A 27,056-nucleotide genomic window follows, 5' to 3' on the forward strand; every position below is an offset into this window, starting at 1 on the left:
AAGCATCTCTGTTCACTCTTCCGTTGCTTATCGACGTTACATTGAAAGGCAAATCATCTGCTCCACACGCCGTTTCTCTGGATCTATAGTTATGAATATTTATGTGTGTAATGACGATGTAATACATCTCTAGTTTGTTGGAATAAGGCTTCAGTCAAATAGGCTCCTGCTCTCTGGTTTTATTTGGAATAGAGTACCTTTATTTACAAGTTTCGTCGCACATTGTATGTTCACGAGCTATTTTATGAGCACACTCAGGAGTTTGAGGCAGATAGCCCCCGGCCCGGCGAGCCTGGCAAGCAAGATCTTCTAGAGGATATCCATTATACGGGTAAGGCATCACATCATGATCTATATTTGATATATAGGAATGCCAATATCTTGTATTTGTATTCAATTTCTAATTTTCTAGCAAGGTTTCAATGTCAATGATGACAGCGCAAAGAGTAAAACTCCCTCGCCCATTCCTTATTTAGCATCTTACCTCCGACCAAAGAGATAACTCTTTGCTCTGACTTGAGACGAACTGTACGTAGGTAAGGATGAGAGCTCTCTATAGATAGGCAGATAAACAAGTATTAAGGAGTATTACATTTATTGACCGTAATGAAGTTGAGGCAAAATAGCCGTAAGGAATTGTTAAGAAATTGCATACATTTAAACATATATATATATATATATATTTATACATGCCATTTACATTATCCCTCTACACTGTTTTACATATTGGCCTACCTACCCGGGAAGTATATTAAAATCACTCTTACATAAGATGATTAATGTTGTAAATGGAACTCATTGAATACTTGTTGTTTATAATTCTTTTTGTGTGTAAAGATACAGTTTTTCATTATGACAGATCCATTGTGTAATATCAAAGGTCATTGATACTTCTAATATGATCTATTTACAAAGAAAAGTAATGTGATCAATGTGCATATTTTAGTCATAAAACACATTTATGAAGTGTAAAGGACACTTTAGTAATTTGTCGTAGGTTTGTTTTTATCTTGTCGTTGTATTCAAAGTTTTAGTTTCATACAAACAAGATAGAACATGGCCCAGTCTGTTATTTCGACTGTTTATTTTAAGGAAACAACTTCTGGAATATCTCATGTGAAAAAGTGATGCACAACCATGCCATATTTCTTTACTCTTTACATTTCTGTAAATGGCCTTTAACGTTTGTATAAACTGGCTTACTTAGAACCAGAGATGATGTTGTTTGAACAAAATTAACATTTGTTGTATAGATCCATAGAAATGATTGAAACCAAACCACTCAGAAAACCTGAAGTTGCCACGGCAATTGAGTAGTCTTTAGAAAAGGAATCTATTGAAAGACGTGAAACGAATGACGTTCGTATCTCTCTTTCAGTTTCTCGGAGAAGGGCTATTCAGAATACGAGAGAATGCATTTCTGCAAATCGACTTTAGCAAAGATAATTATTTAAGTACCCAGCAACAAAGGTAACCCTCCGGTTTGATGTTTTCGATTAGTTAAAGCCAGCCTTACTTTAGTCGACATTATATTCTTTTGAAATGTGTAAATTTGCAATGTTCTGTTTGTTATATATTTGTAAGAATGCAACAGAAATGAATAAGTCAAATCAAATCAAATCAAATCAAATATACTAAACGGGTCGTGATGTGGACTATATGCAAACATTAAAGGTTTGTTTATTATTTCCACAATTACATGCCCTATCTTCGTTATCTTCCTCTGATGTATATACAGTTATCTTTACCTGCTTATTATCACGATGGAGCCTCTAAGGGATTTACCCGAATACAACGTTACATTCTGTATACAAAATGTAATTTGTTATCATGTTTTCAGTAGGTGTTATCCAGAGATAATGGTCACATTCTTCGCAGAGTATATTGCCATGTCATGAGCAGTGTTCTCCTTCAATACTACAAATCGATATATTCCTTTGAGGTAGTATGAAAACACTGAATAAGAAAAATACAAACTACAATTCCTGTGTTAGAATACTATAGGCATACTAGGAGCATAGTAAGTGCATGCTAGGAGAGTATCTGCTTGTGTTGGAAGAAAGGGGAACGTAAGGTGTACGTAAGGTGTGTTTATGGCTTGTAGGTTAATGATTTATCACTAATCGTTTTATCAAAGCTATGATATGCATGAACGAAGTAACGAAACCTTGCTATTTTAAGTTTTATATGTTTCCAGGTTGCTTAGTTAATACCAAACCCTTATAGGCGCTTTCAGCGTATTGTAACTTATTGATCGGTTTCGAACTACATGTACATGTATATGACTCAAAAACTCGAACGGAAGGGGAAGATTACGGTGTGGGATCGTAGACATTGTCCACTTCCTATAACAGATGGGCATTAGACGAGGGCGTTTCGCCTGTGAGGCTTGGGACTTGAGTCTTGAGCCGAAGTTGAGGACAATGTGCTTTGTATGACACTACAGCAATGTCCAGACATGGCCTTTATCGATCGAAGGTAGACTTTATTGGAGGAGGTCGATTACGAGCGTATACCTATAATGTTTTCCTTTTTGTTTTGTTTGGCCATTTGCTAAGACAGTGTTATCACTTTTGTTTAAACAGTTTACGGTGAAAGAGCGGCGAGGTCTATGTCCTTGTTACTCAATGTGTTTCCAATGTATAGGCTCTACATCTACATTATGTGGACAAGACAGTCAGAGATATCTTGTCCAATACTTTACCTTAAATGAGTCCAAGGCCATGTTGCATAAAGCTTGTAATAACTGCTAGTGAAGTTATTTGGTTGAGAGAGGAATGTCACATAATTTTTGCACTTGGTATTGATAACAACTTTTACAATCTATGAAACAGGACCTATATGTCGCAGGTGAAGTTAATCAAATGTCACTTTATAATAATCCCACGCTAACATAACATTTTGGTAATGTGTTAGTTTCATAATCCCAAATTCCTTGCCCTGTCCATATATTTTGTGGCGAAAAGTTTTGAAATGTGTGAAGGAATGCATCAAAAATTCGGAAAATTCCTTGGTCTGGAACCCTCCCCCTCCCCCAAAAAGGGGGGGGGGAACACGATCGCAACTATAGACGTAAAAGTCGGGAAATCAAATAAAGGGCAAAGTCAATACCCTATTAAAAATATTGTTTCCATTTGTATGTATTCTGTTTAAATCATGAACGAATAACGTAATATGTCATCGTAATGTCCGCACATTTCCAAAGGTTATGGACAAGGCTATTGGAATTGCCTTTATAGGTTGATGGTTCCGATCGTGTTAAAAGTAAAATGATTATCGTTAAAGCGTATTAAAGTCGGAGATATGTCAACATGGCGAAATGAGATAGGAGGTCAACTAAGGACAAGGTTGGTTCAACCGGAAGTTCGTATAGGATTATAAAAACAGAGGGCAAAAGTACCAGCCTACTTGTTGGTGACCTTAGCATCGTATAGGCTACACCGTCCAGTCTTTGCATCCCGTCACTTTCCTTATTTTGTAAATGAAATAGGCCATTGTAATGTAAAACAATGTAATGCATAAATCTTTGTTAAGTGCCTCATTACAAATCATTACTTTCACCTATTAAGAATAATTATATTTCGATAGTTCGAATTGCTCACATTACTTGCTGTTAGGTAGGACAAGCCATAATGTTTTGTTCCTACCTACCATGTAGCATTTTATTACATTAATTTATTCGTAACAGGTGAATGAAATGATATATAATGAGGCACTTAACAAACCCTTAATAGGCCATTTTCGTAATGTAACCAAATTTAATGCATAAGTCTTTGTAAAGTGCCTCAATACAAATTATGTTATTCACCTGATAAGAATAATAGTATTTCAATAGACAGAATCCGAACTGCATACATTAGTTGTTGCCAGGTTGGACAAACATTATGGCTTGACCTACCTAGCAACACTTAATATATGCAGTTGCATTCTTACTATTGAAATACTATTATTCCTATCAGGTGAATGAAATAATTTGTATTGAGGCACTTCACAAACACTTATGCATTAAATTTGGTTACATTACGAAAATGGCCTATTGGATTCCATTACGAAAATAGCCTATATTGAGAAGTTATCTCGTCGCCTGAAATACAATCTCATTTATAGTCCACATTCAAATGTTCATCATATCGATATGGGGCGTGGCCCCTGGTCACACTGTCAAGGTTAAGAACTCTTTATTTTACAATAAGTAATTAGGCTACAGAAGTGGCATTAATTATGGTGCCATTGTCTCTTGGTCTGTGGTGTGTCGTGGGTCCAGCCATTGAGGGGCATCGGTGTCATTGTTGTAGGGGGCGTGGAGGAGGAGGAGGAGGAGGGGAGGAGGAGGGAGGGGAGGGAAGGTGGAGGTGGAGGAGGAGGAGGAGCAGGAGCAGGAGGAGGAGCAGGAGGAGGGGGAGGGGGAGGGGAGGGGAGGGAGGGAGGAGGAATTCATCCGTACTACAAAATCAATCTTTCCTAATTGCTTCCAGACAGTTTCTTTCACAATTTGTATTGCATTACCAGAACGCAACATTTTTTTAAGTACTAGGAAGTCTAGCATACAAACCAGCAGTTGGTTCATTTTAATAACTCTATATCACACAGATAAGCGCAATGATAAATGATAAGAGAGAACATCTTGTTTTTAGACAATTAAAAAAACATGTGCATACAAGATAACGCCTTTTTATATCGATAAGGTCGTGTTTCGTTATTTGCCTGAATTATATAATCTTTCTTCACAGACCCACTGCGGAGAATAGTCCGAACCATCAACAAACAATGCAATTGGTGGGAGTATCACACGTTTTTATATCGAATTGATTGTCCTTGTCATGACATTGCGTTTAATTATATAATGAGCATTAATCCTTATACTGAGGGATTGAGGTATTTTTATCAACTGTTCTGGAATATTCTTGCTAACGTGAATTTTGTTTATGTCTCTGTAAGAACTGTTTTATTGTCAGTATAGTACAAGCAATGTGAAGATTTATCGTAAACATATGCCTCATCGTGGAGACCGATCTCGAGAGAAATTAAGGTAACTATTCGGTCAATTATGATGATTTGTGTCATCACCTGTGTACCCTGAAGACTGCTTAAGGTATTTCTGGTCTCAATGTAAGGAGTAACACCCCTTCACATACATTGTATCTCTTTTTGGATGACATCCAAGTTACATTCTTGTTTTGATCAAGTGAGCCGGATTTGATTTATGAGAATATACTTACTTCATACACACTTGACTGTATATCTTGCATGTGAGCCAACAAAATTATGTTTATATGATGACCAATTATTTTTTCTTTCATATAGAAAGATGAAATTGTCTTCCTGATTTAATCATTGTCACGTTTAGAGAGAGAGAGAGAGAGAGAGAGTATGTGAGCGAGAGAGAGAGGGAGAGACAGAGAGAGAGAGAGAGAGAGAGAGAGAGAGTGGAGATGGAAGGTGACCATATCATGGCTGTGATGTTGAAATAACATGATGTACCTGTATAATGAGTATCATGTATTGCTAGATGATAGACCCATTTCATGAATATAATTCAATTTCTTGACAATTTAGCGATGTGCAATTTTCTCCTATTTCTTTCATTTGCACGGTTTATGGTACAGTGCACCGTTATTTGCTACAAAAATTCGCTCTTTTTCTCAATTGATATTTCCTCATTAAAAGGTTCCTTGTCGCGTTTCTATGGTTACCATGAGACGAAGGAGTTCCTTGGAGTTTAATTGTGGAAACCTCCGCTCCTGGTATAGTTCAATCATACATGACGAAGCATATTACCATTGAGTAATTTTCCTTATACGTCTTTCTTTGACCAGGCTTGTACATGACTGCTACTCTGTTGTGAACAGTATTCTACTTATTCTGAGTCGATGGAAGCAAGGAGCTATTAGCCCATTAGGGTAAACCTTCAGCCTAACAATTCATTTGTTAAAGAGAAGGTTGAGTTCTGGGAAAAGGTGAACAATAATTTGTGAGCACTATCATTCTTATTATGCAAGTGTGGAAGAACATCAGATAAGACATGTTCCCTGAAAAGCATGGCTCTTCAAATGCCTTCATATTCTAAATATGTCATGTAACATCGTAAAACTCGGGGTAGGATTTTGACGCCACGAGTTCGTGTAGTCCCATATACATCTTTCTGTGCACAGTGTATGTAACTTTACCAAGACTTGGCCAAATTTCTTATCATTTTGATGATTCCAGAACCTTGCAATACACACAAATTCTTATATGCTAGATGATCAACCCTTTCTGGTCGATTCCACACCGTTTCTTTCACAATGCAATCGCATGACCATAACTCAACTTCATCTTTAAACCCAACGCTGGTTCTAAAATCATGTTTGAGAAAAATGAAACAAAGACTTCGACTTTTCATTTAATTAACCCGTTTTTGCACAAAAGCCTTAAAGGGATTTGGTAACCTATTGTTCAGATGAGATATAATGGTGCTTAGGTAAGTCACTTCAATGCTAGATGTATAATTAAAGATGATATTTTGAAAGTTTGTCTGAAAACAGATCATTATTAATGATAAAAATTGGGGAAAACTGATCTGATCAATTCCTGATTTCTCCCAACTATTTAATTATAATTTTATTAAATTTTAGGAGAATGTAAATCGTCACAAAGCAATGAATTGGCTTTAAATACCACTCAAAACTTTTAAGTGTTGAGTTTTAAGGTTTCTTAAAGCTTGTGTAGTTGTGCTATGTCTTCTTTTCATGGAAAACGGTGGGAAAATTAAAAATTGGTTTGGATAATTTACTGTTAGAGGGTTCTGCACAGTGACGCCTTAAAAAAAACACCATAAATATCTTTGTGGTTTGAGAATTTGTTCATATTTGTTTTATTTTGCATGTTACAGGGTTAGAAGTACCGTAAAAGGAATATAATAAGTAACATTTCCTACAAAAATTACGCAGTTTTTTCACCAACCTTCAACAATATTACCGGTTCACTTTAATTCAGCCTTGGGTTTCATTTTGAGTAGAATAAGGACCTCTTAGTTTATATCAAGGATTTCCTGTTTATACGTCGCGAATATTATACATGTGTGATTCCGATTATACTCGTTACCCTTATTCCAGCAAGAAACAGAAGGACAAGCGATTGATTCAAACTGAATATAGCAAAAAAAAACCGGTACTATTATACGTGTTAAAAGAGGCATCATTCTGTTTTACTCGTATTTCTTTACGTTTTATGTATTGGTGTATGCGTCCATTGTTAACAGGCCCTCTAAAACGTGATGTTTGCTGTGTTTTTCTACTTCGTAATTAAGACGTAATACATTGAAAATATTTATGATGAAAATCAAAGTTTCTTTCGGATCAAAGCCAGCTTGGTTCGGCATGATAATACTGAACAGTGATAAAGTTATCCAAAATATTTAGCATCAAAATACGTTCTCAGTTGGTTCTCAGACTAATTTTATCCCCGTTCTAGTTAATGTGGCATTTGAATATCAGTATATCAATATATCAATATTTCTTGGTGTATAATTTCTTGTTTATACTATCTTTTTCAAACATCAGAACATTTTTCCATCGAGAATTATATCTCAAACTCCAGCGCTCATCGTTTCATCGGTTCCTTAACTTCCTTTGTTCTATTGGTTAGACTACATGTATATTTCACTTATCCTGCACGTGATAGATGAAGTCCTATCCCACTGTGAATCTCGGCAAGACAGTAAACGACCTGAATGCAAACGACCGAAGAAGAAGATGCATTTTTAATGTCATTGCTTGCGAAGGCATCCTTCCTCTTGATCGGTTAAACAAAGTACAGAAGGGATATTGGGATGGGTACAGATTGGCTATTAGTGGCTCAGGATGTCGGCCTTGTATCTAAGCGCTTCCAAACTCCTCAATCTATCTTCCATTACAGTAATGAGATTTTTATTGCAAAAACACTGCTTATACCGCCCTAGTATATGCACATCTAATGGTGGTTCTTCCTCACCGATAATCCTCATTTTTATCTAACCGTATTTTAAATGGATGCATGTACTATACGAGGACACAGGTACATGTACATGTAGCTTCCACATCAACATTTGCAATACATAGGCTAAGAATGTGCGGCGATCGTAACACAGCTTGTTATTTTTTGTTCGCGACCTTAATAAAAAGAAAACAATATCCCACATCTCTATGATCTTACAGTTCCTTCATATTTGTTGCCAGCAGGGTTTTTTGGCTGCATGTTGCTGGGGCCGTCAACTAAATCTGAAGTTTTTGTTACGCTGTCCTAGATCTCGTGAGCTTATCGAATACGATGAAAAGATGTACCCCAGATATAGATACCAATGCTGTGTTGGGATGAATAAACCGCAATATTAGTATTTTGTTTCCCCCCATTGTTATTTCTTTTTGGATGTACATGTAGAGACTCCAGGGAGCAATATGACTCGAGTACAACTGTTAATATCTACATGTAGTGTTCGGTGGCAGAGGCAGGGGGGGGGGGGGGGTGTATTGGTCGTAACAGGTTGATGAACTGGGAAAGAATGAGCAGCGAGTGAAGGCGAGGGTTTCATATTCATTCCCGTGAATCCTATCCCTCTCTCTCTCTCTCTCTCTCTCCCTCTTTCTCCTGTTTCCTTTACATCTTTGACATTCGATTGTTACGTCACTCTCTGTTGCCGTCCTTTGAACAGCATCTCTGTGAATGGAATCGATTTTGTTAAAATGATATCAGTACAGTCCCATATTCTAAAACGAATTCCCTTTGCCTTTACGCCATATCCTTGAATAGGCCTAGAGTAAAAGACTGGTCTATTACGTTAAAGAAGTTTTGTTTTTGTTTTTTTGTTATAAAAACCGTTTAAACATCCATGGTTTATTGCAATAATTTGTCAAATAATTTGTCAAATTACAATTGTAATTTCAAATTCTTTTGATTCTGATATTTTATAGGTTTTAACTACTTCATTGGATCTGCTGTGGACGATCAACAATGGTGTAAATAACTCTCTGCGTTCACCTAACACAATGCCCTCCATGATGACGTCACGAACTTCTTGACCAACAAGTATGCCAGTATCCAAGTAACACCGACCCCAAACTAGACAGACTACCGAAAAGGCACTTAGAGCTGGCACTGGGAGAGGAACCCGTGAAGCCGGTGCCGTGTTGAAGCCGACGGACCCGTTTACACGTGAAGATGAGACTATGGCGGAAGCTCACGTCCTGCAAGGTACTTAGTAGCACTCAGACATCCGATGGATGGAAATTATTTATTGATTTCACAGGACGTACATGTTTAAAACGTCCTAGGGTGTTTCACCAAAATATAATGCATTCGGTGCAAACACACCAGAACTTTGCAGGTGGTGTATGACGCTTAGGCCTGAAGAGGTGCTATGTAGGGAAAGAAGATTAGAAGTTGTCCTCATACATTGACCTCAGTGTGCCGGATGTGTGTTTGTAATACACCAATCGTCCCAATAACACATACCGTGCGAGTCAAAAAAAAGTTTACACCTAGAAAATTGCTAATTAATTTTAAAGTCATCCATGAACAGTAAATTATTATACATATTATGAAAGAGTGTTTTATCCCATATCATTTGATACCATTTTTGTGTGGTATTTGTTCACGCTTGGATGAACAGGCGGCATTGTTTGCGAGAGTGCAAAAATCGACTTGCGCCAAAGTGATGACTTCAGTATGTATTATGTTGGGATTAGCGGAGTGAGAGAATGGATTGAATGCATCAAATGAAATGCATTGCATATGTTTTTTGCAAAGAGCAAAGTCGCACACACCCACACACACGTGAACAAATGTTCGTTGATATTTGATATTCGATATTTGATATGTGTAGCATGATTAATTTTGTTAGGAGTGTTATGTGGATCTGCAAATACCGAATTAATACCCAAAACCCAATTGTTTTATTCAAATATCACATAGGCAACTTTGGCGCAATTCGAATTTTGCACTCTCGCAAAAATGTTTCCTGTTCATCCAAGCGTGAACACATACCACACAAAAATGGTACCAAATGATTTGGGATAAAACACTTTTTCATAAGACATATAACAGTTTAATGTTCATCGATGATTTTTTTAATAATTTGCAATTTTCTAGGTGTAAACTTTTTTTTGACTCACTCTGTAGTTATCGCCTCTCACCCTTATACTTAATGAAACACATCTCTTTCTGTTCAACACTACTTTTGGTATGAATACGGAATGGGACTTTCATCCTTACTATTTCCAGAGCGAGTGATATGGCAGGGATGCGAGTCTTATTCCAGGGTCATCAAACATTAATCATGACAGGGAAAAGGCTCCCCTTAATTTGGGAGCCAACTTTTGTATACCCCCCCCCCCCGGATACAAAATGATACCACAAATACTATCAACGAAATTTTGAAATAATTGTTCTAAATTTTTGAGTTACCTAAGGAAATGTTGGTCTAGCTAGGTCCCTTCCCCGCCCTTCCTCACGTAATGACTACGTCTCTACTCACCCCCCCCCCCTTTCGCCACACCAATTTTCAGAGGTCTGTATAACTCGTCAGGACCCAATCTCCTATTGCTCGCCTAATGGAATCCTTAATTTAGAGAAATCGACTCACTCGGGTCTACATTCACGAGGAAATGACGTTATTGTAGGTGTAAAGGAAATGAAGTATTTGTGGCTGGTTTAATGTCAAGGTGCCTATCTGGTAAGGTGTCTTACTCTCATCGATATTGGACAAAGACTTAACACACGTCACAAACCTATATATTTTCCTTGGAACGATGTAATATACTATGATACATACTCTGTTATACTTCAAAGGAAATTCGGCAATGAAGGGAAAGGAAAGAATTACAAGAGAGAGAGAGAGAGACAGACAGAAAGAGAGAGAGAGAGAGAGAGAGAGAGAGAGAGAGAGAGATAGAGGTTGCACATTGTTCCAATTTTAATTTTCTTTTAGAAACATCGTTCGTTTATTATCTGACCTGTTAATTAGCTTTCCTTGTATGTTTAAAAGGAAGGTGTCATCCATTAAAACTAATAGCAGTGCATTGCACTTGATGGATGTGCATGTAACTCAACATTTTAATAGATTCATTAACTCGTGACCTTTCTTCATGGAAGGATCGTTATTAAATTCTTTGTGTTGGGGGCGGATGAACGGTGAAAAATTATATTTCATTAGTAAACCTAGACAGTGATGGAAGACTCCTAGAATATCGTATTAACCGTGTTTCTGAGTGGTAATTCGTATCGAATTTGATAATACCGACATGAATCAACATCGATTTTCTTCATCTTTTTCTCAAAAGGAGGGAGACTCAAACAGTCAAATAAATGCATAACGAAATTTAATTCGATAAAGAATTGCATTGCGTGTTGATTTAAGGGCCTTTTTTCATTTTAATCAGAATTCATATAAATTTGAGCCTGCTAGGTGGTTGATTTTCTGCTTTAAATTGATTTTGATGAATGTTGAAAGGACCCCGTGCCTGTGCATATTTGTCTCGGTTAGTTTTACTCAGAGTAAATGAACGAATATTGGACTTTAAACTCGTCCTCGAATTTGGACTCTAGATTGGTTTAGAGCCCCCGTCTCTCTCTCTCTCTCTCTCTCTCTCTCTCTCTCTCTCTCTCTCTCTCTCTCCCTCTCTCTCTCTCTCTCTCTTTCTTTCTTCTTCTCCATCTCTATTTTACATCTCTCTACCCCTCCCTCATTTTCCCTACCTCCCCACCCCTTTCCCTCTCTCTTCCACGTTTCTCTGAACCTATCCCTCTTTTTTCGCCCCTGCCTATTCCCGTAGTCTTCTTCTTCTTTCCCTATATCACAGCTTAATTGTTTTTTCCACTCGTCTTGCTCGTTGTTCATTGGTCTACGCTTTCTATTTTCTCCCTTTTCCCGTCAATATTCTTTCACAAAATATCTCTCATGTTTCCTAATTATGCACCCATGCACCATTCTATCTTACATTGAACGCAGGTAATACCCTAGCCTATACATGGGGCACAGTTTTCATGGTTTGTGCCCGACTAACTCCTATGCAGTTTGAGACCCATCCATTTCTAATTTCTACACATTTACCTCCCCCCCCCCCCCCCCCTCAACCACACACGCTTGTTCTACATCCTACTGAAAAGTCAGTGTGAGGTGTCAGTATGATAAAGATTGTTTGGTATTATTATTTTTTAAAGATGATCATTACAAGACCATTTTAGTCGATGTGTTGGGGTATCCATTACCTTGTAGCAGACAGGTGCGTTTCGATTATGGGGGCTTATACAGTAGAGATTGAAACGTAAGACGGTTCTCATCCAGAAAAGCAGGATCAATTCTATTTGATGATTATTTCATTCCTATTCACGAATTTTGTTTGCCTTATCCTTCCCTTCTTTCAAAAAACACATGCAATTGTTTAGCTTTTCCTCTCCTGTAAAAGTATGGTTGTTGAAAATGTAATAATATAAATTTCCCATCAGATTTATTCAAACAGAAAGTTTTATCTTGTGCTATCATTGAGTACTAATCAATTCAGACTTTTATATGCCAAGCCTCGCGCCCGAGGAGACTCCCCCCCCCCCCCCCACCCCTCCCTCACGCGCTCAAACAGCTGTTACCTCAAGTGATTCTGAGGGAGATTTTAATTAAGCTTATTCACTTCATTCTTTGATCACGCAAAGCTCGTGTTATTGCAAACATCTTTAAAGTATTCATGTTTCGATTATCTACTATCCTCTTTAATTGTCTGTATTAATTACTTATTGCGGCACATTGATTTGATTATCTATGTCAGTGTTAATTGTTTTTAATTTACGACTCATTGGCTGGGCTCAGAGATTTTTGTATTGAGAGACAATTGCTCTTTATTGACTAAAAACAAACTCATAGGGTGATTTCGCCATTTCAGGCTACATCTATTGTTCTGTGTTATCTTGGTGTTTTGCACGGACAAATAAAACAATACAAAAGTATAGAACTTGTCATGAGACTGAAAAAAGCTGGGCTGTATTGCCCGAAAACCCTAACGGTCATTTACAGGCAACATTTTTTTTTTTTGTATTATGAGAAGAGTCGTCGAAAGGTTATGATGCATTGTTGATGGGATCACGTTTTGTTGAATATAACCTTCCAATTTTCAAATAAATCACGAATTTTTCATGGAATTACTGTCAACGAATGTGAAACATACTATAAATACTATACACAACTCCCACGCCCGCTTGCACGCGCATGCATCGTACGCACATTATCTCATCAAGCATTAAAACCTACATGAACGGGCTTCAATATTATTTTTGTGTATACAACTTTAATCAAGTGGCGATAAAATTAAAGGTTGTACGTTTAAAATAACTTAAATTCAACATAATCCTGTTTAGTATAAGTCAATATCCAACTTAGTCTGAATGTCTACAAACTTGACTAACAGTGAACAAACTCCATGATTTGTTCATGTATATAATTTCATCCTTGTACTGTACCAATCTTGTGCGGGGACGCATTATTTATCTACGAAAACACTTCAAAAATAATAGTTAAATGTAAAGCCTTAAAATCGGTCGCAGAGCTCAAATATTTTTCCTGCAAGGCAACATTAGCACCAAGGCGCTTGCAGCATTCCAGGAATTATTAATGTTAATACATGAATTAATATAATTCATGCTACTTCGGAAGCGTGATAACCTTTTCCATATGACAATTATTCTAGACAAATGTTAATTTCGTAACAGCTGCTCCTCAAATTCAGCGTTAATTTGTTACGTTAACCCTAGTAATTGTACTGGCATTATCTGTACCCACCCCATCTCTCGCTCTCTTTCTCCCCCCCCCCCCCTCTCTCTCTCTCTCTCTCTCTCTCTCTCTTCCTCTCTTCCTCTTCCCCGCCCTTTCCCTTTCTCTCTCCTATTTCCTTTTCTCCCACTCTCTCTACCCATCTTGGTCTCGTATAATCATGGAAGGTACATGTAGGGTCCATGGTATAAATAATCTGTTTCCCTGTTTCTATACCGCCCAGCACGTAACCCCCCCCCCCCACATCCACACACTCTCTCTCTCTCTCTCTCTCTCTCTCTCTCTCTCTCTCTCTCTCTCTCTCTCTCACTCTCTCTCTCTCACTCTCGTGACGGTCTTTAGATTTGTAACTTTTATTATTTCGTTCTTGTATTTATTTCCGTTATAGACTATTTTAATAAAATAGGCCTTTTTTGTTCGCTTGGTGGCAGCTGTCCGTCACTTACAAACACTCCTTCATGAATGCACTTTTGGAAGACAATCATTACATCGGTTTTGAGTTAATTATTACTTGTACATGTTTGAAATTAATAATCTGCTTTTGTATAGCGCTTAATTAAGCGCTTTAACAGATATACTATTACCCCGGTCATTGGATTCACTACTTGCCCGCAAACACTGTGCGCACAATCTCGATCATTGATTCGATTATTGAGGTATTATTGCATCATCAAGTTAATCATGTTATCTATCGACTTCTAGTTATTGAATCGTGTTGTGATGGATAATGACGTCATACATGTATATAGACACAGGTCGGTCAGTCTTTTTAATCCATGAAATAATTGCTCGATACGATCTACATAATAAATAAATGCTAAACAGACAACAACAAAAAACTGATAAAACGAAATAAAAATGAAGTAATCATTCCATCATTGAAGAGGTGTGTCCTGAGGTTCTTCTTATCAACTGACAAGGACGAATTATGGACAACAGACAGGGTGGTGTTCCTTATTTTGAGCTCGTAATGAACGAAACCACACTACCCCGATACCATCATGTTCCTTACATACAGACTGAAAACAAAATTGCATTTGAAAATACCCTTCTTTGAAGCAATCATATCATTAGTCCTACCATCCACACATAATTACCATAAATCTATCAAATTTGTTAAAAGTCAATGGGGTAGCATGCAGTCATCTATGTAGCTGAAAGAATAGATAAAAGAAGATAAATGGCATGAGGAGGAAGTGGTAGTAGGTGAAGAGAAGAAAATGAGATGAGACGGATGATGGGATGTGATAAAGTACGGCTGGATGTGATCGAACTTCTCTGCCCTGTGAGACGCACTCTGGGGTCCACCAAACCTCTCCTAGTGGGACGGTATAATAGGATCAAAATATAAGCTGCTAATATGAGAGCACGTAGATGACTCTGATAAACTAAAGCGCCCGAATTTCAGGAGAATATAGGTATGATACATCGCTGTCAATATCACTTAGGAATTGATTGATATCGGGAAAGGGTTGGAAGGAGGGGAGGCAGGTAGGGAGGGGTCCCAAAAAGACAGTGAACTCATCGCCTATCCATCCTTCATTTTTCTCCTTTACTTTGGTGTTTATCACGTATTTCTCATGTAGGCGTACTTCTCATGATAATGGACCTTGTATAGCAGCATTGGTAGCATTGCCTCCCATATAGTAACCAACTGCCCCCCAAATAACTGCCCCTATATTGTAACCCCCTCCCCTAGCCCCCCCCCTCTCCCTCCCCCCCCCCCCTCTCTCTCTCTCTCTCTCTCTCTCTCTCTCTCCCTCCCTCTCTCTCTCCTAGCAATGCGTCCATGCTACTACTGCGAAGCTATACACACATTTTCTCTTTGGATAACCTCTTAATAATTTTGAGTTGAACACGATTTCAGATCTGTTTATGTAATAATATTATAGAAAAATGAGTGAGTTTGTCTGGTATTTTTGTACCCAATTGTTTTAATTCTAGATTTCCTCCTCTGACAACGTCTTTATCAATCAAGCTGGACGGTGACCTTTGTGCTCAAAGGTGTATGACCCCGTTTCGTCAACCAGGAGAAAGGGGGGGGGGGGGCTTACGTTCATTACCCCCGAATCAACTTCCTGTTTTGAACTTTTGCGACGGAGCGATTTACAGCAGCTATCACAAAATTAAAAGAAGTTCTAAAATAGAATTGCCAACTCGCTGCCCGTATATTTCGTGGCAGCCGGTCGAACGAGGCGGCAGCTGGCCGAATATTTGTAACTTCAAAATTCTCGGGTGGTTAGGGGAGGCAGTGGCGGATCCAGGGGGGGGGGGGGGCCGGGGGGCCCGGCCCCCCCCCCTTGAGAAATTTTTTTAAAACCTTTTTTGGGGGGTTGGGCCCCCCCCCCTGGCGCTCAAGGGGGGAGGGGGGGGTGCAAATTTTTAAATTTTCGAGGACCAAAAAATTGTGCTCACTACCCCCCCCCCCCCCCCCCTCCTCCCCACTGAGTAGCCTCTTAAGCGCTTCGGTTTCTCTGACTCGCTTCGCTCGTCAGAATTTAGAGACTCCAACAGCGCGAGGGCATCGACAAGAGGCTACCCACTGAGCGACTTTTCGGCTGGCTGAGTCGTTGCGATTTTTTTGGGACTCCAAAAAAAAAAAAAAATGACCGCTTACCCCAGAGCGACTTTTCGGCCGGCGCGATTTTCAAATTTTCGGGAGCAAAAAAAAAAAAAAAGTTGGGCCCCCTCCCCTAAGAAATCCTGGATCCGCGCCTGGGGGGAAGAGGGGGGGGGGGGGGGGCGAAGGGAGATCCATCAGCCAGTCTCCCGCTTTGTACGCCTATGTGAGACAAAATTTCTGTCCAAAAGAGGGGATCGCCTGCTAGATATTTCCATCCCCATAACTTTGTTGGCAGGAATTTCCTTATTGAGTACTTGAGATTATCAATAACATCTTACAGCTATTAACAAATGTATTGAAACTCTTCAGGTTCGGTACAATGCTTTAAAGCTGTTGCATTAAGCAATAATTGGCACTATACATGTCTTTGCGATCATGATAATCTGATAGTGATTATGTACATTTATAAATTGTTAACTTAAACATAACCAACGAAGAATACCAACACAACTATACGCATTCTCCAACCGTTTTAACATGTAAAAGAGACTAGGGTACGAGTATTTTCCCTCTGTCGAACAGGTTTTTTCAATATTCATTTGTAATGCTGTCTGAGATAATGATTAATGTTATTCACAAGATAAATGAACATGTAACAATGGTTTTACAAAATTGGTTATAATATATTACTTCCCAGGGAGCGGAGGGTTTGCCCACAGTGCGAATTAACAATTGAATCTATTGACCGGGATAAATAATAGTTACACTAATTATGCGCTTAGAAACGTAATAATAATATTAAGCGCTTAGAAACGTATAATTACGCTCAAAGTAACTGACTTATTGTCGGTAGTAGCAATCGTACACCTGCTTGATTATAATATTCATCCTTCATGATCATCACTCTGAAGCATCGATGAACAGAGTATTGAGGATGTCTTGAAAGCTTGTCGATACATGTAGCTTGTCCAATGATTCATAATCTTTACCTTCAATTCTTAACCATATCAAAAAATATGCTTAAGACAAGCCTAAGTGATACTGTGGGGAGAATCGAAATTACCAACACGTCCTCGCGATAAGAGAAAAATAGTTGCCATGGTAACTCTGCTCATGCGTTGCCAAGCACGCGATAGATCCTGTTTGCCATACCAATATTGAATTTCTTTGCTTTCTTCGTGCAGTCGGCTCGGCATGTTTGTTCTAAATTATTATTGCTTGGAGAAACATCAAGTGCATGAGTACATCGTGTATACATAATTATGCGGTGAGAAATCAGGGTGGGTTCTGAGTTTGACCTAAGAGACGTCTGGCGATGACGAAAAAAAATGTTACATAAATCATTCAAACTGAGATTGATTACAGCCTTCTTAATCATGGACATGGTTCCCTCCTTCGCAAGCATAATCATAATTGTTCCTTCTCTAGAACATGACGGAGGGGGAGGGGGAGGGATGAATACCTCTTGCCCCATGTATTCGTCAATGTCCGTGTACCTATGTTTCCATCGTTGTATATATAAGACACCTGAAAATACCTTGTTTTAATTCATTTATTCGTTTTCCTCCCACTTCTGTTTACTCACCCGCTCTGTCTTCTTGCCTATATCTCGTTCTCTGCTTCTCTATTTTTCTTTGAAATCATACCCCCTTACCCTCTTCCTCATCCTCCTTCTTCTGTCTTTTTCCCTTCTCACCCTCTCTCCCCTTCCTCTCCCTGACTTCTCTCTCTTGATATATCTGCCTATTTTTTCTATCATTGTTCCTACCTGTCTCCATCTCTCTCTCTCTCTCTCCATCTCTCTTTCTCTTTCTCTCTCTCCTAGACACGAAGCCGTTTCGTGCTGCTAGCCTTCTGGTATACGATGATTGCCCTCTCGGTGTCCTTACTCTACTCACTCCGAGGCACGCATCACTCCCAAGATGACTCGGGTACCACATCCAGGCGATCCCGTTTCTACAACTCACTCTTCCCGTTCAGCCGAAACGACGTAGCAGACTACGCTACGTTGACACAGCACGATGTAGCAGACGACATAGTGGCCCCTCCACACGTGGGTGCAACGGGAGAGATAGGGCCGGAGAAAAACGTGGCAATAGACGATAACAAACAAATCCAGCAGCTGATCCTAAGAAATTCAGGTGGAATAGCGGGACAATCAGGGAATTTGATTGGTGACATGCTAAATGATGAGGAACAGAGAACGTTTGAAGTTGTCGAGGAAGAAGTAGCGGAGGAAGAGGAGATTGAAGTTGTTAATGAATTTCGTGATTTAAATGGAAAGAGACCCAGTGGAGACGATCCAAGGGCACCTGTGACGTCAACAATAGATGTGACTTCAATACATTTTGTGAATGCTACTGTGAAGCCTACCCCACCCCCTGAAGTACAAGGGTATTATAACGTACAAACCAAAGATGTGAGTGCAGTCTGTTAAACCAGTGGGGCGTTTCACAAAACTTGTCATCAGTGACAAATGACAGTGTTATAAGCTACTGAAATCCTTGCTTCTGATTGGTTAGCAGCAGATTTGTCACTGATTTTTGTCATTTGTCTTTGATAAAAGCTCTGTGAAACGGGCCTCAGGTATATCAATATGTCGGGAGTCCTATGTTTTACAAAAAAATGAAATAAGGTATCAACGATAATCAACCGTTGATCCAGTATGTTTTACCTGGGAAGACTTGGTGGTGGGGGGGGGGGGGGGGGGGGGGGGGGGGGGAACAGGCTTTCCTTAACAACAAAAAAATATGTATTAAACCTTGCAAATCAAACTTTTACTGGGGTAAGGACGTGTCCATTTTGACCTACTTCCATGGGATCTGCCACTAATAATGATGATAATCTTGATCAGGATGATATATGGTGCAAGGTTGTAGTTCCAGGTAAAGTGCAATGAAAGGTATGCCTCAGGTCATGGAGTTATTAGTAACTCCATGCTCGGGAGCTTGCTAGCACATACCCTTGTCAGTCGATGTGCGTTACACTATGATACTACAATAGGCTCTGTAGTTAGGTCCCTCCTGACAGAAATTGGCAGATCTAGCCTCTGTTCGAGGTTTTAGGAATTGTGGTAAAGTATCAATGTAGTCGAATATAATGAAAAGATGTGATACCACGCCCATAGACATAAACATAGCCCCCCCCCCCCAGGTGCCAGTTACATGCTCTTCAAAATATATGAAACATAATCTGTGAGGTTGAGCCATGTTTGATAAGAATACCTTCATGGTTTGAAAGAATATCACGGGGATGGACTGGCAGGAAATGGATGATATACATATTGATAATGAGCTGAACCGAACATAAACGATTTCCATTGAATATTATGAGAGAAAATCATACATTTATTATCTTAAATTCTCAATAACCGGGTTTTCATCAACCGGGACTTATTCTCACTATTATGATCGTGCAGGCGCATATATATGTCCTCTTACACACCCCCCCCCCCCCCGCTTATTCAGCGGCTGGCTGAGTCGTTGCGAAATTTATGGCCCGATTTCAAAAATGTTAACCCCCCCCCCCCCCTTGAAAAAAAGTCCTGCGTACGCCACTGTGATCGTACACCGTAGACGCTTCATTTTCCAGTGTGACATTCCCTGTCTTTCGGCAGTACAAATTAGGGACTTTTAGATTTTCGAGGACTGATACGTGTGACGTCCATTCAAGGCAGTGCATTAAAAGGACGTCAACCGTAGCAATCCACATTGTCTTCGTGCGAATCTAAAAGTCCCTATTGAGTGTAGAATTACGTTCTTCATATTCTGCCATTTTACCTGAATGCCCAATCTTAGCTACCTCTGATTCATGAATAATAACTGTCAAGGTTACCGTGTTTAGATTGGGATCAGACATAAGGGATGACTCATGAATCATAGTAATTCTTGCTCTCCGTCATTTACTCATGTTTATGAGGAAGGGCTCCATTTAAAAAAAGAAATGTTCAAAGGTAAAGCGGTCGAAAAATGAACAAAAGTAATCATCTGCTGTGCACACGCGACAAATTTGTGTTCACTACCGACAAATGCTCAAAAGCTCTACAGACGTATTAAAAATGGAAAAGTGCACGAAAAAAGCATGGTGGGTGGCGCGTTTGTAGGGGGGGGGGGGGGCTCTGGGTACGCTGAATACATACATACTTTGTCTAGGGTTCCTCACATTGTGGCAAACCAATGGCACGCTTTGGTTTGACATCGAAGTGGGATGAGGTAACCATAAAAACACGGCTCATATTTGGATACTGGAGTCCCGGACTTGAGTGGGTGGTTCTGTATCTTAAGTACGGATAAGAAAGTGAGCCACCCTCTGTAAGGCATGATGTGGAAATCTGCTTGTAAGGATTCCCAAACACACTCAAAAGCATTCTACTTTCAAGAGTTAACATGGTGGTTTAACGTATTGTGTAAATCGTTTACGTCTTGCTCTCCTCGATGTGTCCATAATTATAAAGGAAGGCAACACCCATCCACCGAACTATTTGTAAAAATTTGTCTGTTGCCTTCAAAAGCCTAAAATCCTCCCTACATTAAATGATAAATGCTTCTTAAAATGTGTGTTTATAGCATTTGCAGTATTTCCAGACTTAGTCCATTGTTCGTAAAGAGTGTATTTGGATCAGAAGAATCTAAGCACGACACCCCCTAGTTATCTCAGTTTAATTTAATTGCTAAGTTTGGATGTGGAGCATTGTTCGGTAAAGCTGAGTTTTGTGGTTGGGCATGCAACATTATACAATTTATCTCTACTAAGAATAGATATGTTGGCTAGATTTCACTAAAGATCAGTCAGTATATTTAGACGATACATATTACGTAATTTGGCACGAAATTACCCTATTTAACGACCCTCATGCTGGACATTTTTTCTAAAATTAATCTTGACTCGAAATGCCTGTAGAATCTATGATCATGATGTCTCACGATTACGACCGTATTCCGTAGTCTCCGCATAATTGAGTAACGTAGGAGCAACCCTTTATATTATAAAGGGGTGCTCCTATTAATGGGGTAAGATTCGAACAAACACATCTTATTAATTACATAGAAACTCGCCCATCCTGTTAATTGATTTTACAAAAAGTTTCATCCAGCCTAACCCGACTATGCGGAGAGTACTGTATGAGTAGAGGCCTTTGAAATCCTGTCTACACTTCGTTTGAAAAGGCATGGTGACCATGCCAACTCCTCCAGTCCCCCTCCCCCTCCCTCCTCCGCCCCCTCGCGCTCCCACCTGCTCCTCTAGAGCTGTCTCCTGTACTAATACATACCATCTCGTTCTGGCTGAAGCGATTGAAGCGAGCCACATCAATATGGGAGGCAATTGCTATTCATATCCTGGGGGACATATGCATCCACGTGCGCGTCTGGTTTCACTGTAATCCAATATCTATTGTCAGTTACTCCGTAAGCTGTCTACTGCTCGTGGATATGCATTTCCAAGCTACAAATACTTCCATCTTTCAGAATTTCTAAGGTTATTCATTTTTTTTCTTTTTTCCCAAGATGGAGGCCCTTTCTCGCCCATGTCTCGTCCATGTCGAACATTTATGAAGGTTTATGTTCATGGGCGTTATTACACATGCTCTACTTTTTACGAGTCTCAGTTTATTGAGGAAAGAATAATTTATATTTAATTTCTCGCTTAGGGCGTTTCACTTTTCTGCAATTCTCATTTAAAATTACACGTAGGCAACGAAATTGAAGTTGTTGTAAATAATTATATACTTATTGTTTGTCATCTAAGATCCCTAATATTGATTTTTGTAATATGGAATATGGTTGTTTAAAAGTAATAATAATATTTTTTCTACGAAGCTGTCATTAAATATAACTCTTATTCTCATCTCCTTCAGAAACTGCGCATGCGTTGTTCACAGTGCGCCCTCGTCTCCAGCTCTGGTCATCTCGTCAACACGTCTGCCGGAGCCGAGATCGACAGCTACCCGTGCGTACTTCGGATGAACTCGGCGCCTGTTAGGGGATACGAAGTCGATGTCGGAAGACGAACGACCATCCGAATCATGGGTCATGTAAACCTGAAGGTGCTGAATGCAAGTAACGAGCTTCAGGATGAGATTCTCATCAATTCAACTACGAGAGCAGAAAAGGTATCATGGTTGTATAGGGCTTAATTTTTACATTCTAATCAGTAAAACTTGAAAACTTGTTATACCGAAACCGTAAATCATTATTCCAATTAGAAGGGGAAAAAGAAGAAGAAGAAAAAGAAGAAGAAAACAAAAAGAAGAAGAAGAAAAAGAAGAAGAAAACAAAAAGAAGAAGAAGGGGATTAAGGACGAGGATGAAGATAAGGAGGAGGTTTGATGGATGAATAGAGAAAATATAATGGATTGAAAGGAGGAGAGGGAGAGAAAAAAAAGCGTTTATCATATGGGTGAGATCATTATTTTTCTTCAATCTAATAAATGCTTGTTCTCTTCTCTTCAGATCATCGTACCATGGTTGTACAACGTCAAGGTGAACCAAGCTACAGATATGTATTACAAGAGCGCTCGCAACCTATCCAGTCTCTATCCACACGTTGAGTTCTACCTTCTTACTCCAGATAAGATGAAGATTGCTGAGAGTCTGTTCCAAACAGAGACAGGTCTTACCAGGTAAGTTAGTCCAGGACCAGATCCAACAAACTACTCACGCATTCCGAGAGCTAGACTTTAGGCTTCAGACCAGGGAACCGACAGCCCAGGAGACCGCCACTATCGATCTTGTGATCCTTCAGAAAATGTATCTGAGAGTTCACGCAACCGCCGGTCCAACCAGACCACCAGACTATGAGACTGACATCTTGGTCACGCGGGCTTTGTGACAACTTAACCTTTGAACCTTCAGCAAAGCTACCCGAGGGATCACGAGACCTGCACCATGGGACCGCCAGTCCACGTAACCGACATGTCCGTCCTTGGCCCTTGTGACAACTTATCTCGGGTTATACGAAAGACTGACATTGTCGACTGAAATTGTCGATTCTGTTTGTTGTCAGTCTACTGGGATGTCCCTAGACTTGGAGGACACAACTTTGGCTTAGTTTTAATGCTTTTATTTATACGAACCTTCCACAACGTGACTCGATCTTATATCATACTGTCCACATGTCACTTTCTGTCCCTACAAAATGTTATGAGATGTTGTGCCTTTGAACACGTCGTTTTAAAAGAGATATGCCCTGTCAATTCGTTGTCTTTTATCTCAAGAACCACAACGATTAGGGCCAACGAATATCGCGAAAAGTGACTTAGGCATGATGAAATTCGGCTATCAAAGACATATCCCTATTCGGGATTATTCAGCAGGATAATTTCGTATTAAGAGTACTCGAAAGCACAGCACGCTTGCACAAATTTGCAACAAAAGTCATTATTTATGCAAGTTTATACCTTTCTGCTTTGCGTAAAACATTATTGGATAAGATAATGATTGATGGGTTGTTAATGAGTAATTTACTCACTTAAACCTGGGGTTACTTTTCATTCAAGACCATTAATTAATTACGTTCGCGATTCATCCATTAGAAAGTGAAATCTGAAGGAGAACAACACAAACGAACATTAAAACTGGACGTCTTTGTGTGAGGAAATATGTTTGTTTCAAACAAAATAGAAGGAACCGAATGTGGCCTTTACAGTCGATACAGATGTACATCATGAACGCCCCCTCCCCCGCATGTCATCCGTTATTGGCAAGTTGAAGCCAGGTGGAATTGCTCCTCTGTTACGGGGGTGAGACACCTATCAAAATTTACGGTTCATGTCTATGCATAAAGCCGCGGTCACAAATGCCATTACGAACTGCTGCGATCGCCGTACGAACGATTTTCAGACAAGGGACATTCGGGAAGACAATGGAAAAACAGGGAAATTCGTACGAAATTATCGTTCGTACGAACCTTTGTCACCGTAGCGTAACACTACAACTATGGTAGACTGCTATAGCTTTGAAACATGAAGCGAAAGATCGCCCCTATTCCGTACATGCGAGATCTAAATTGCCGATTTCCGACAGCGTGACAATAGCGAATTTATTTTTCGACATTGCGGTGGTGTCTCGTATGATTTCCTGTCATAGCCCTTGTTTGACTTGGTCGATATTCATATCGATACCAATCCCTTTAATCTCTTTCAGAGGATTCAAAGGCAGAGTTCAGAAACTTTGTGTTTCCTGCAGCATATGGGAAACGACAAATAATATGGTCAACAGATTAAGAACACAAAAGCACAAAGAGTTTCAAGCCTTTGAGAGCAGTTGGTATAGACATGTTGCTATGTTGGTTGCAGCAAGTCTGTAGGCAATAACGGGGAAAAAACGCTGGATTAACAAACCAAAGTTTGTTACAATCTTAACATGATTGTTCTGTATTTATAGTACTAAAAATTGGTTTGTATTATTTTAGTCTTGTACATTTTCAAACTGCGTGCATGTACAGGCTTCCTCAATCTTGCTAGAAATAGAATCTCATTCAAATGATCGATGATTATCAAAACTCATCGTTTGGCAGTTCCGGTTGCAGCAGTTAGACGCGGATTAGAAATAAGAAATCAGATATTATACATTACCATAACTACGTGTATTACAAACATCAGACATCATGTCTTGTAATTTCTGAGCGATTGCGAACAACCATTAAAATGGTATACCTTCATAGAAAGTGATTTTGTATGTATACATCAGGCACGAGTATGATGGCGCTATTGCAGAAAAGGAGATGTCAGACATTGCTTTTGAAGCGTTTATACTTTATTAACGAACTAAACATTGTATTTATAAATATTGCGAAAAAGTCCATTACTAACAAGAACTAGCTTTTATCTTTCCGCATCATATCTTTTAGCACCAAAAGGGCGTTATCTCTTATACTTTAACACAAATTTAACGCCCTAACAGACACTAGTCCAAAGCTCTTTGGAAGCGCATAGAGATGTTATTTCATGAAGTATTATGCGCTATACAAGAACTGAACTATTATCATTATTTTTCAGTTTAGAGAAAGACTTCAAGGTCGTTTCACATTAATCTTTAGCGAGTATATTTTGTTGCAGTCAATCTATTTGGGCTACCAGAGATGTATAGTGGTCTAGTGCAGGCGCGTACGCAGGGGGGGGGGGGGGGGTTAACCCCCCCCCTTGAGTTTTTTTACGTGTATGTTTTTTTGTATTTTTTGTGTGAAACCCCCTCCCCCTTTTGATTTTTTTTTTTTTTTTCGAGACCAAAAAAAAAAAAAAAGTGTCCTCTTACCCCCCCCCCCCCCCCTGAGTGACTTTTCGGCCGGCGCGATTTTCAAATTTTCGGGAGCAAAATAATAAAGCTGAGTCGTTGCGAAATTTTTGGCCCGATTTTAAAGCCCCCCCCCCCCCCCCCCCCCCCCCCCCTTGAAAAATTCCTGCGTACGCCACTGGTCTAGTGGATAATTATGTCATCGGACTGTATATTAATTGACAGTTGCTACTCCCCACCCAGGTATAGTAAAATAATTTGTAGCTGTTAAGATTGTACCTCTTAAATAGGTTTAACGCCCTAGGGCAGCTGGGCTAAAACCTAGGTGAGAACAGTACTGTTTTGACAACTTTAGTATACCCTGGGATGGATACGTGAGCTATATAAAATAATGAAGCTATTCTTATCATTATTATTTCATGCAGCATTTTATTAAGATATTTTGATTTTGTGTCTTTCGTTGCAGGCAAGAAGCTCGCACGTGGCTTTCAACGGGATGGATGAGTATGCTCTATGCTGTAGATGTATGCGACAAAGTGGATATCTTTGGCTTGGTTCCAGAAAACTACTGCTTGTAAGCAGCCATGATTGATTATGTTTGTTGATAAGCCTTTACCACGATCACACCGACCAGATTGACACAAGAGTGTCGTTTCATGAAACAGTCATAAGTAATAAATTTCACCGATGTCTCATTGAAACTTGTGTATTGTAAAAGAACGCGCATTTCAATGCCATATCGGTGAACATGACAGTTGTCATGAAGCGATTCCCAGACCGAATAGATAGCGAACAAACTATTGCATTATTCGGAGTGGCCTAGATTTGATTGGTTTCGGTTTTCGATTTTACTGGTGTGGTCGTTGTGACGGTGAGACTGGGTGCTATTCTTTACACTTTCGTTTTCAAGAAAATGCGTCGTAAAACTATTCCCTGAAAAGACATACCATTGATAAAGCGTTTTAATGCAAAGTTCTTGTTTGGTCGCCATTTAGATATGCCATTTTAAAAACAGCATCAATTGAGTTTGAACCTATTAATCAACTGCTCTCTATCCCCTCTCTTTCTATCCATCTCTGTTATCATTGAGAAGTTGACAGTTGTATACATTTCACCGTAATTTGTATCTGATCTGATATTGTCTTATCTCTTGCCCCGTTACAGGAAGAATCCGAATTCCTCCGTCTTGTACCACTACTACGAGTCTGATGGCCTAAAAGAGTGTGATTATTACACGATCAGTGAGGAGCGACTCACATCGGGTCACAAGTTCATCACCGAGAAAGCTGTCTTTGCACGTTGGGCCACCAAGTTCAACATGGAATTCCACCTACCAGCCTGGAACCTCACGGACGTTGCCCATACTAATTCCATTGAGACGCCTTTCCTGAAAAAGTTTTACGCGGCAAAGCGAAGTGGCACATTACCAAAGATATCGAACGGGACTAGGATTATACGAAGGGTGGTGAAGCGTGTAGTTAAGAAGGTTATT

At 39.5% G+C, this 27,056-nt stretch overlaps 1 protein-coding gene across 1 annotated transcript; it reads left to right on the forward strand.

Moving 5' to 3' along the window:
• On the forward strand, nt 1-27,056 carry LOC115925969 (alpha-N-acetyl-neuraminyl-2,3-beta-galactosyl-1,3-N-acetyl-galactosaminide alpha-2,6-sialyltransferase-like). Its single transcript, XM_030990073.1, is given in 8 exon segments — nt 1-331; nt 8,928-9,207; nt 18,160-18,753; nt 22,189-22,443; nt 22,784-22,953; nt 26,031-26,138; nt 26,729-26,883; nt 26,886-27,056. Coding segments are annotated over 7 exon segments (1,362 nt in total). The 5' UTR covers nt 1-331; nt 8,928-9,174; the 3' UTR covers nt 26,933-27,056.

This window comes from Strongylocentrotus purpuratus, unplaced genomic scaffold, assembly GCF_000002235.5.
Source record: "Strongylocentrotus purpuratus isolate Spur 01 unplaced genomic scaffold, Spur_5.0 spur5_contig_843, whole genome shotgun sequence".
NCBI lineage: Eukaryota > Metazoa > Echinodermata > Echinoidea > Camarodonta > Strongylocentrotidae > Strongylocentrotus > Strongylocentrotus purpuratus.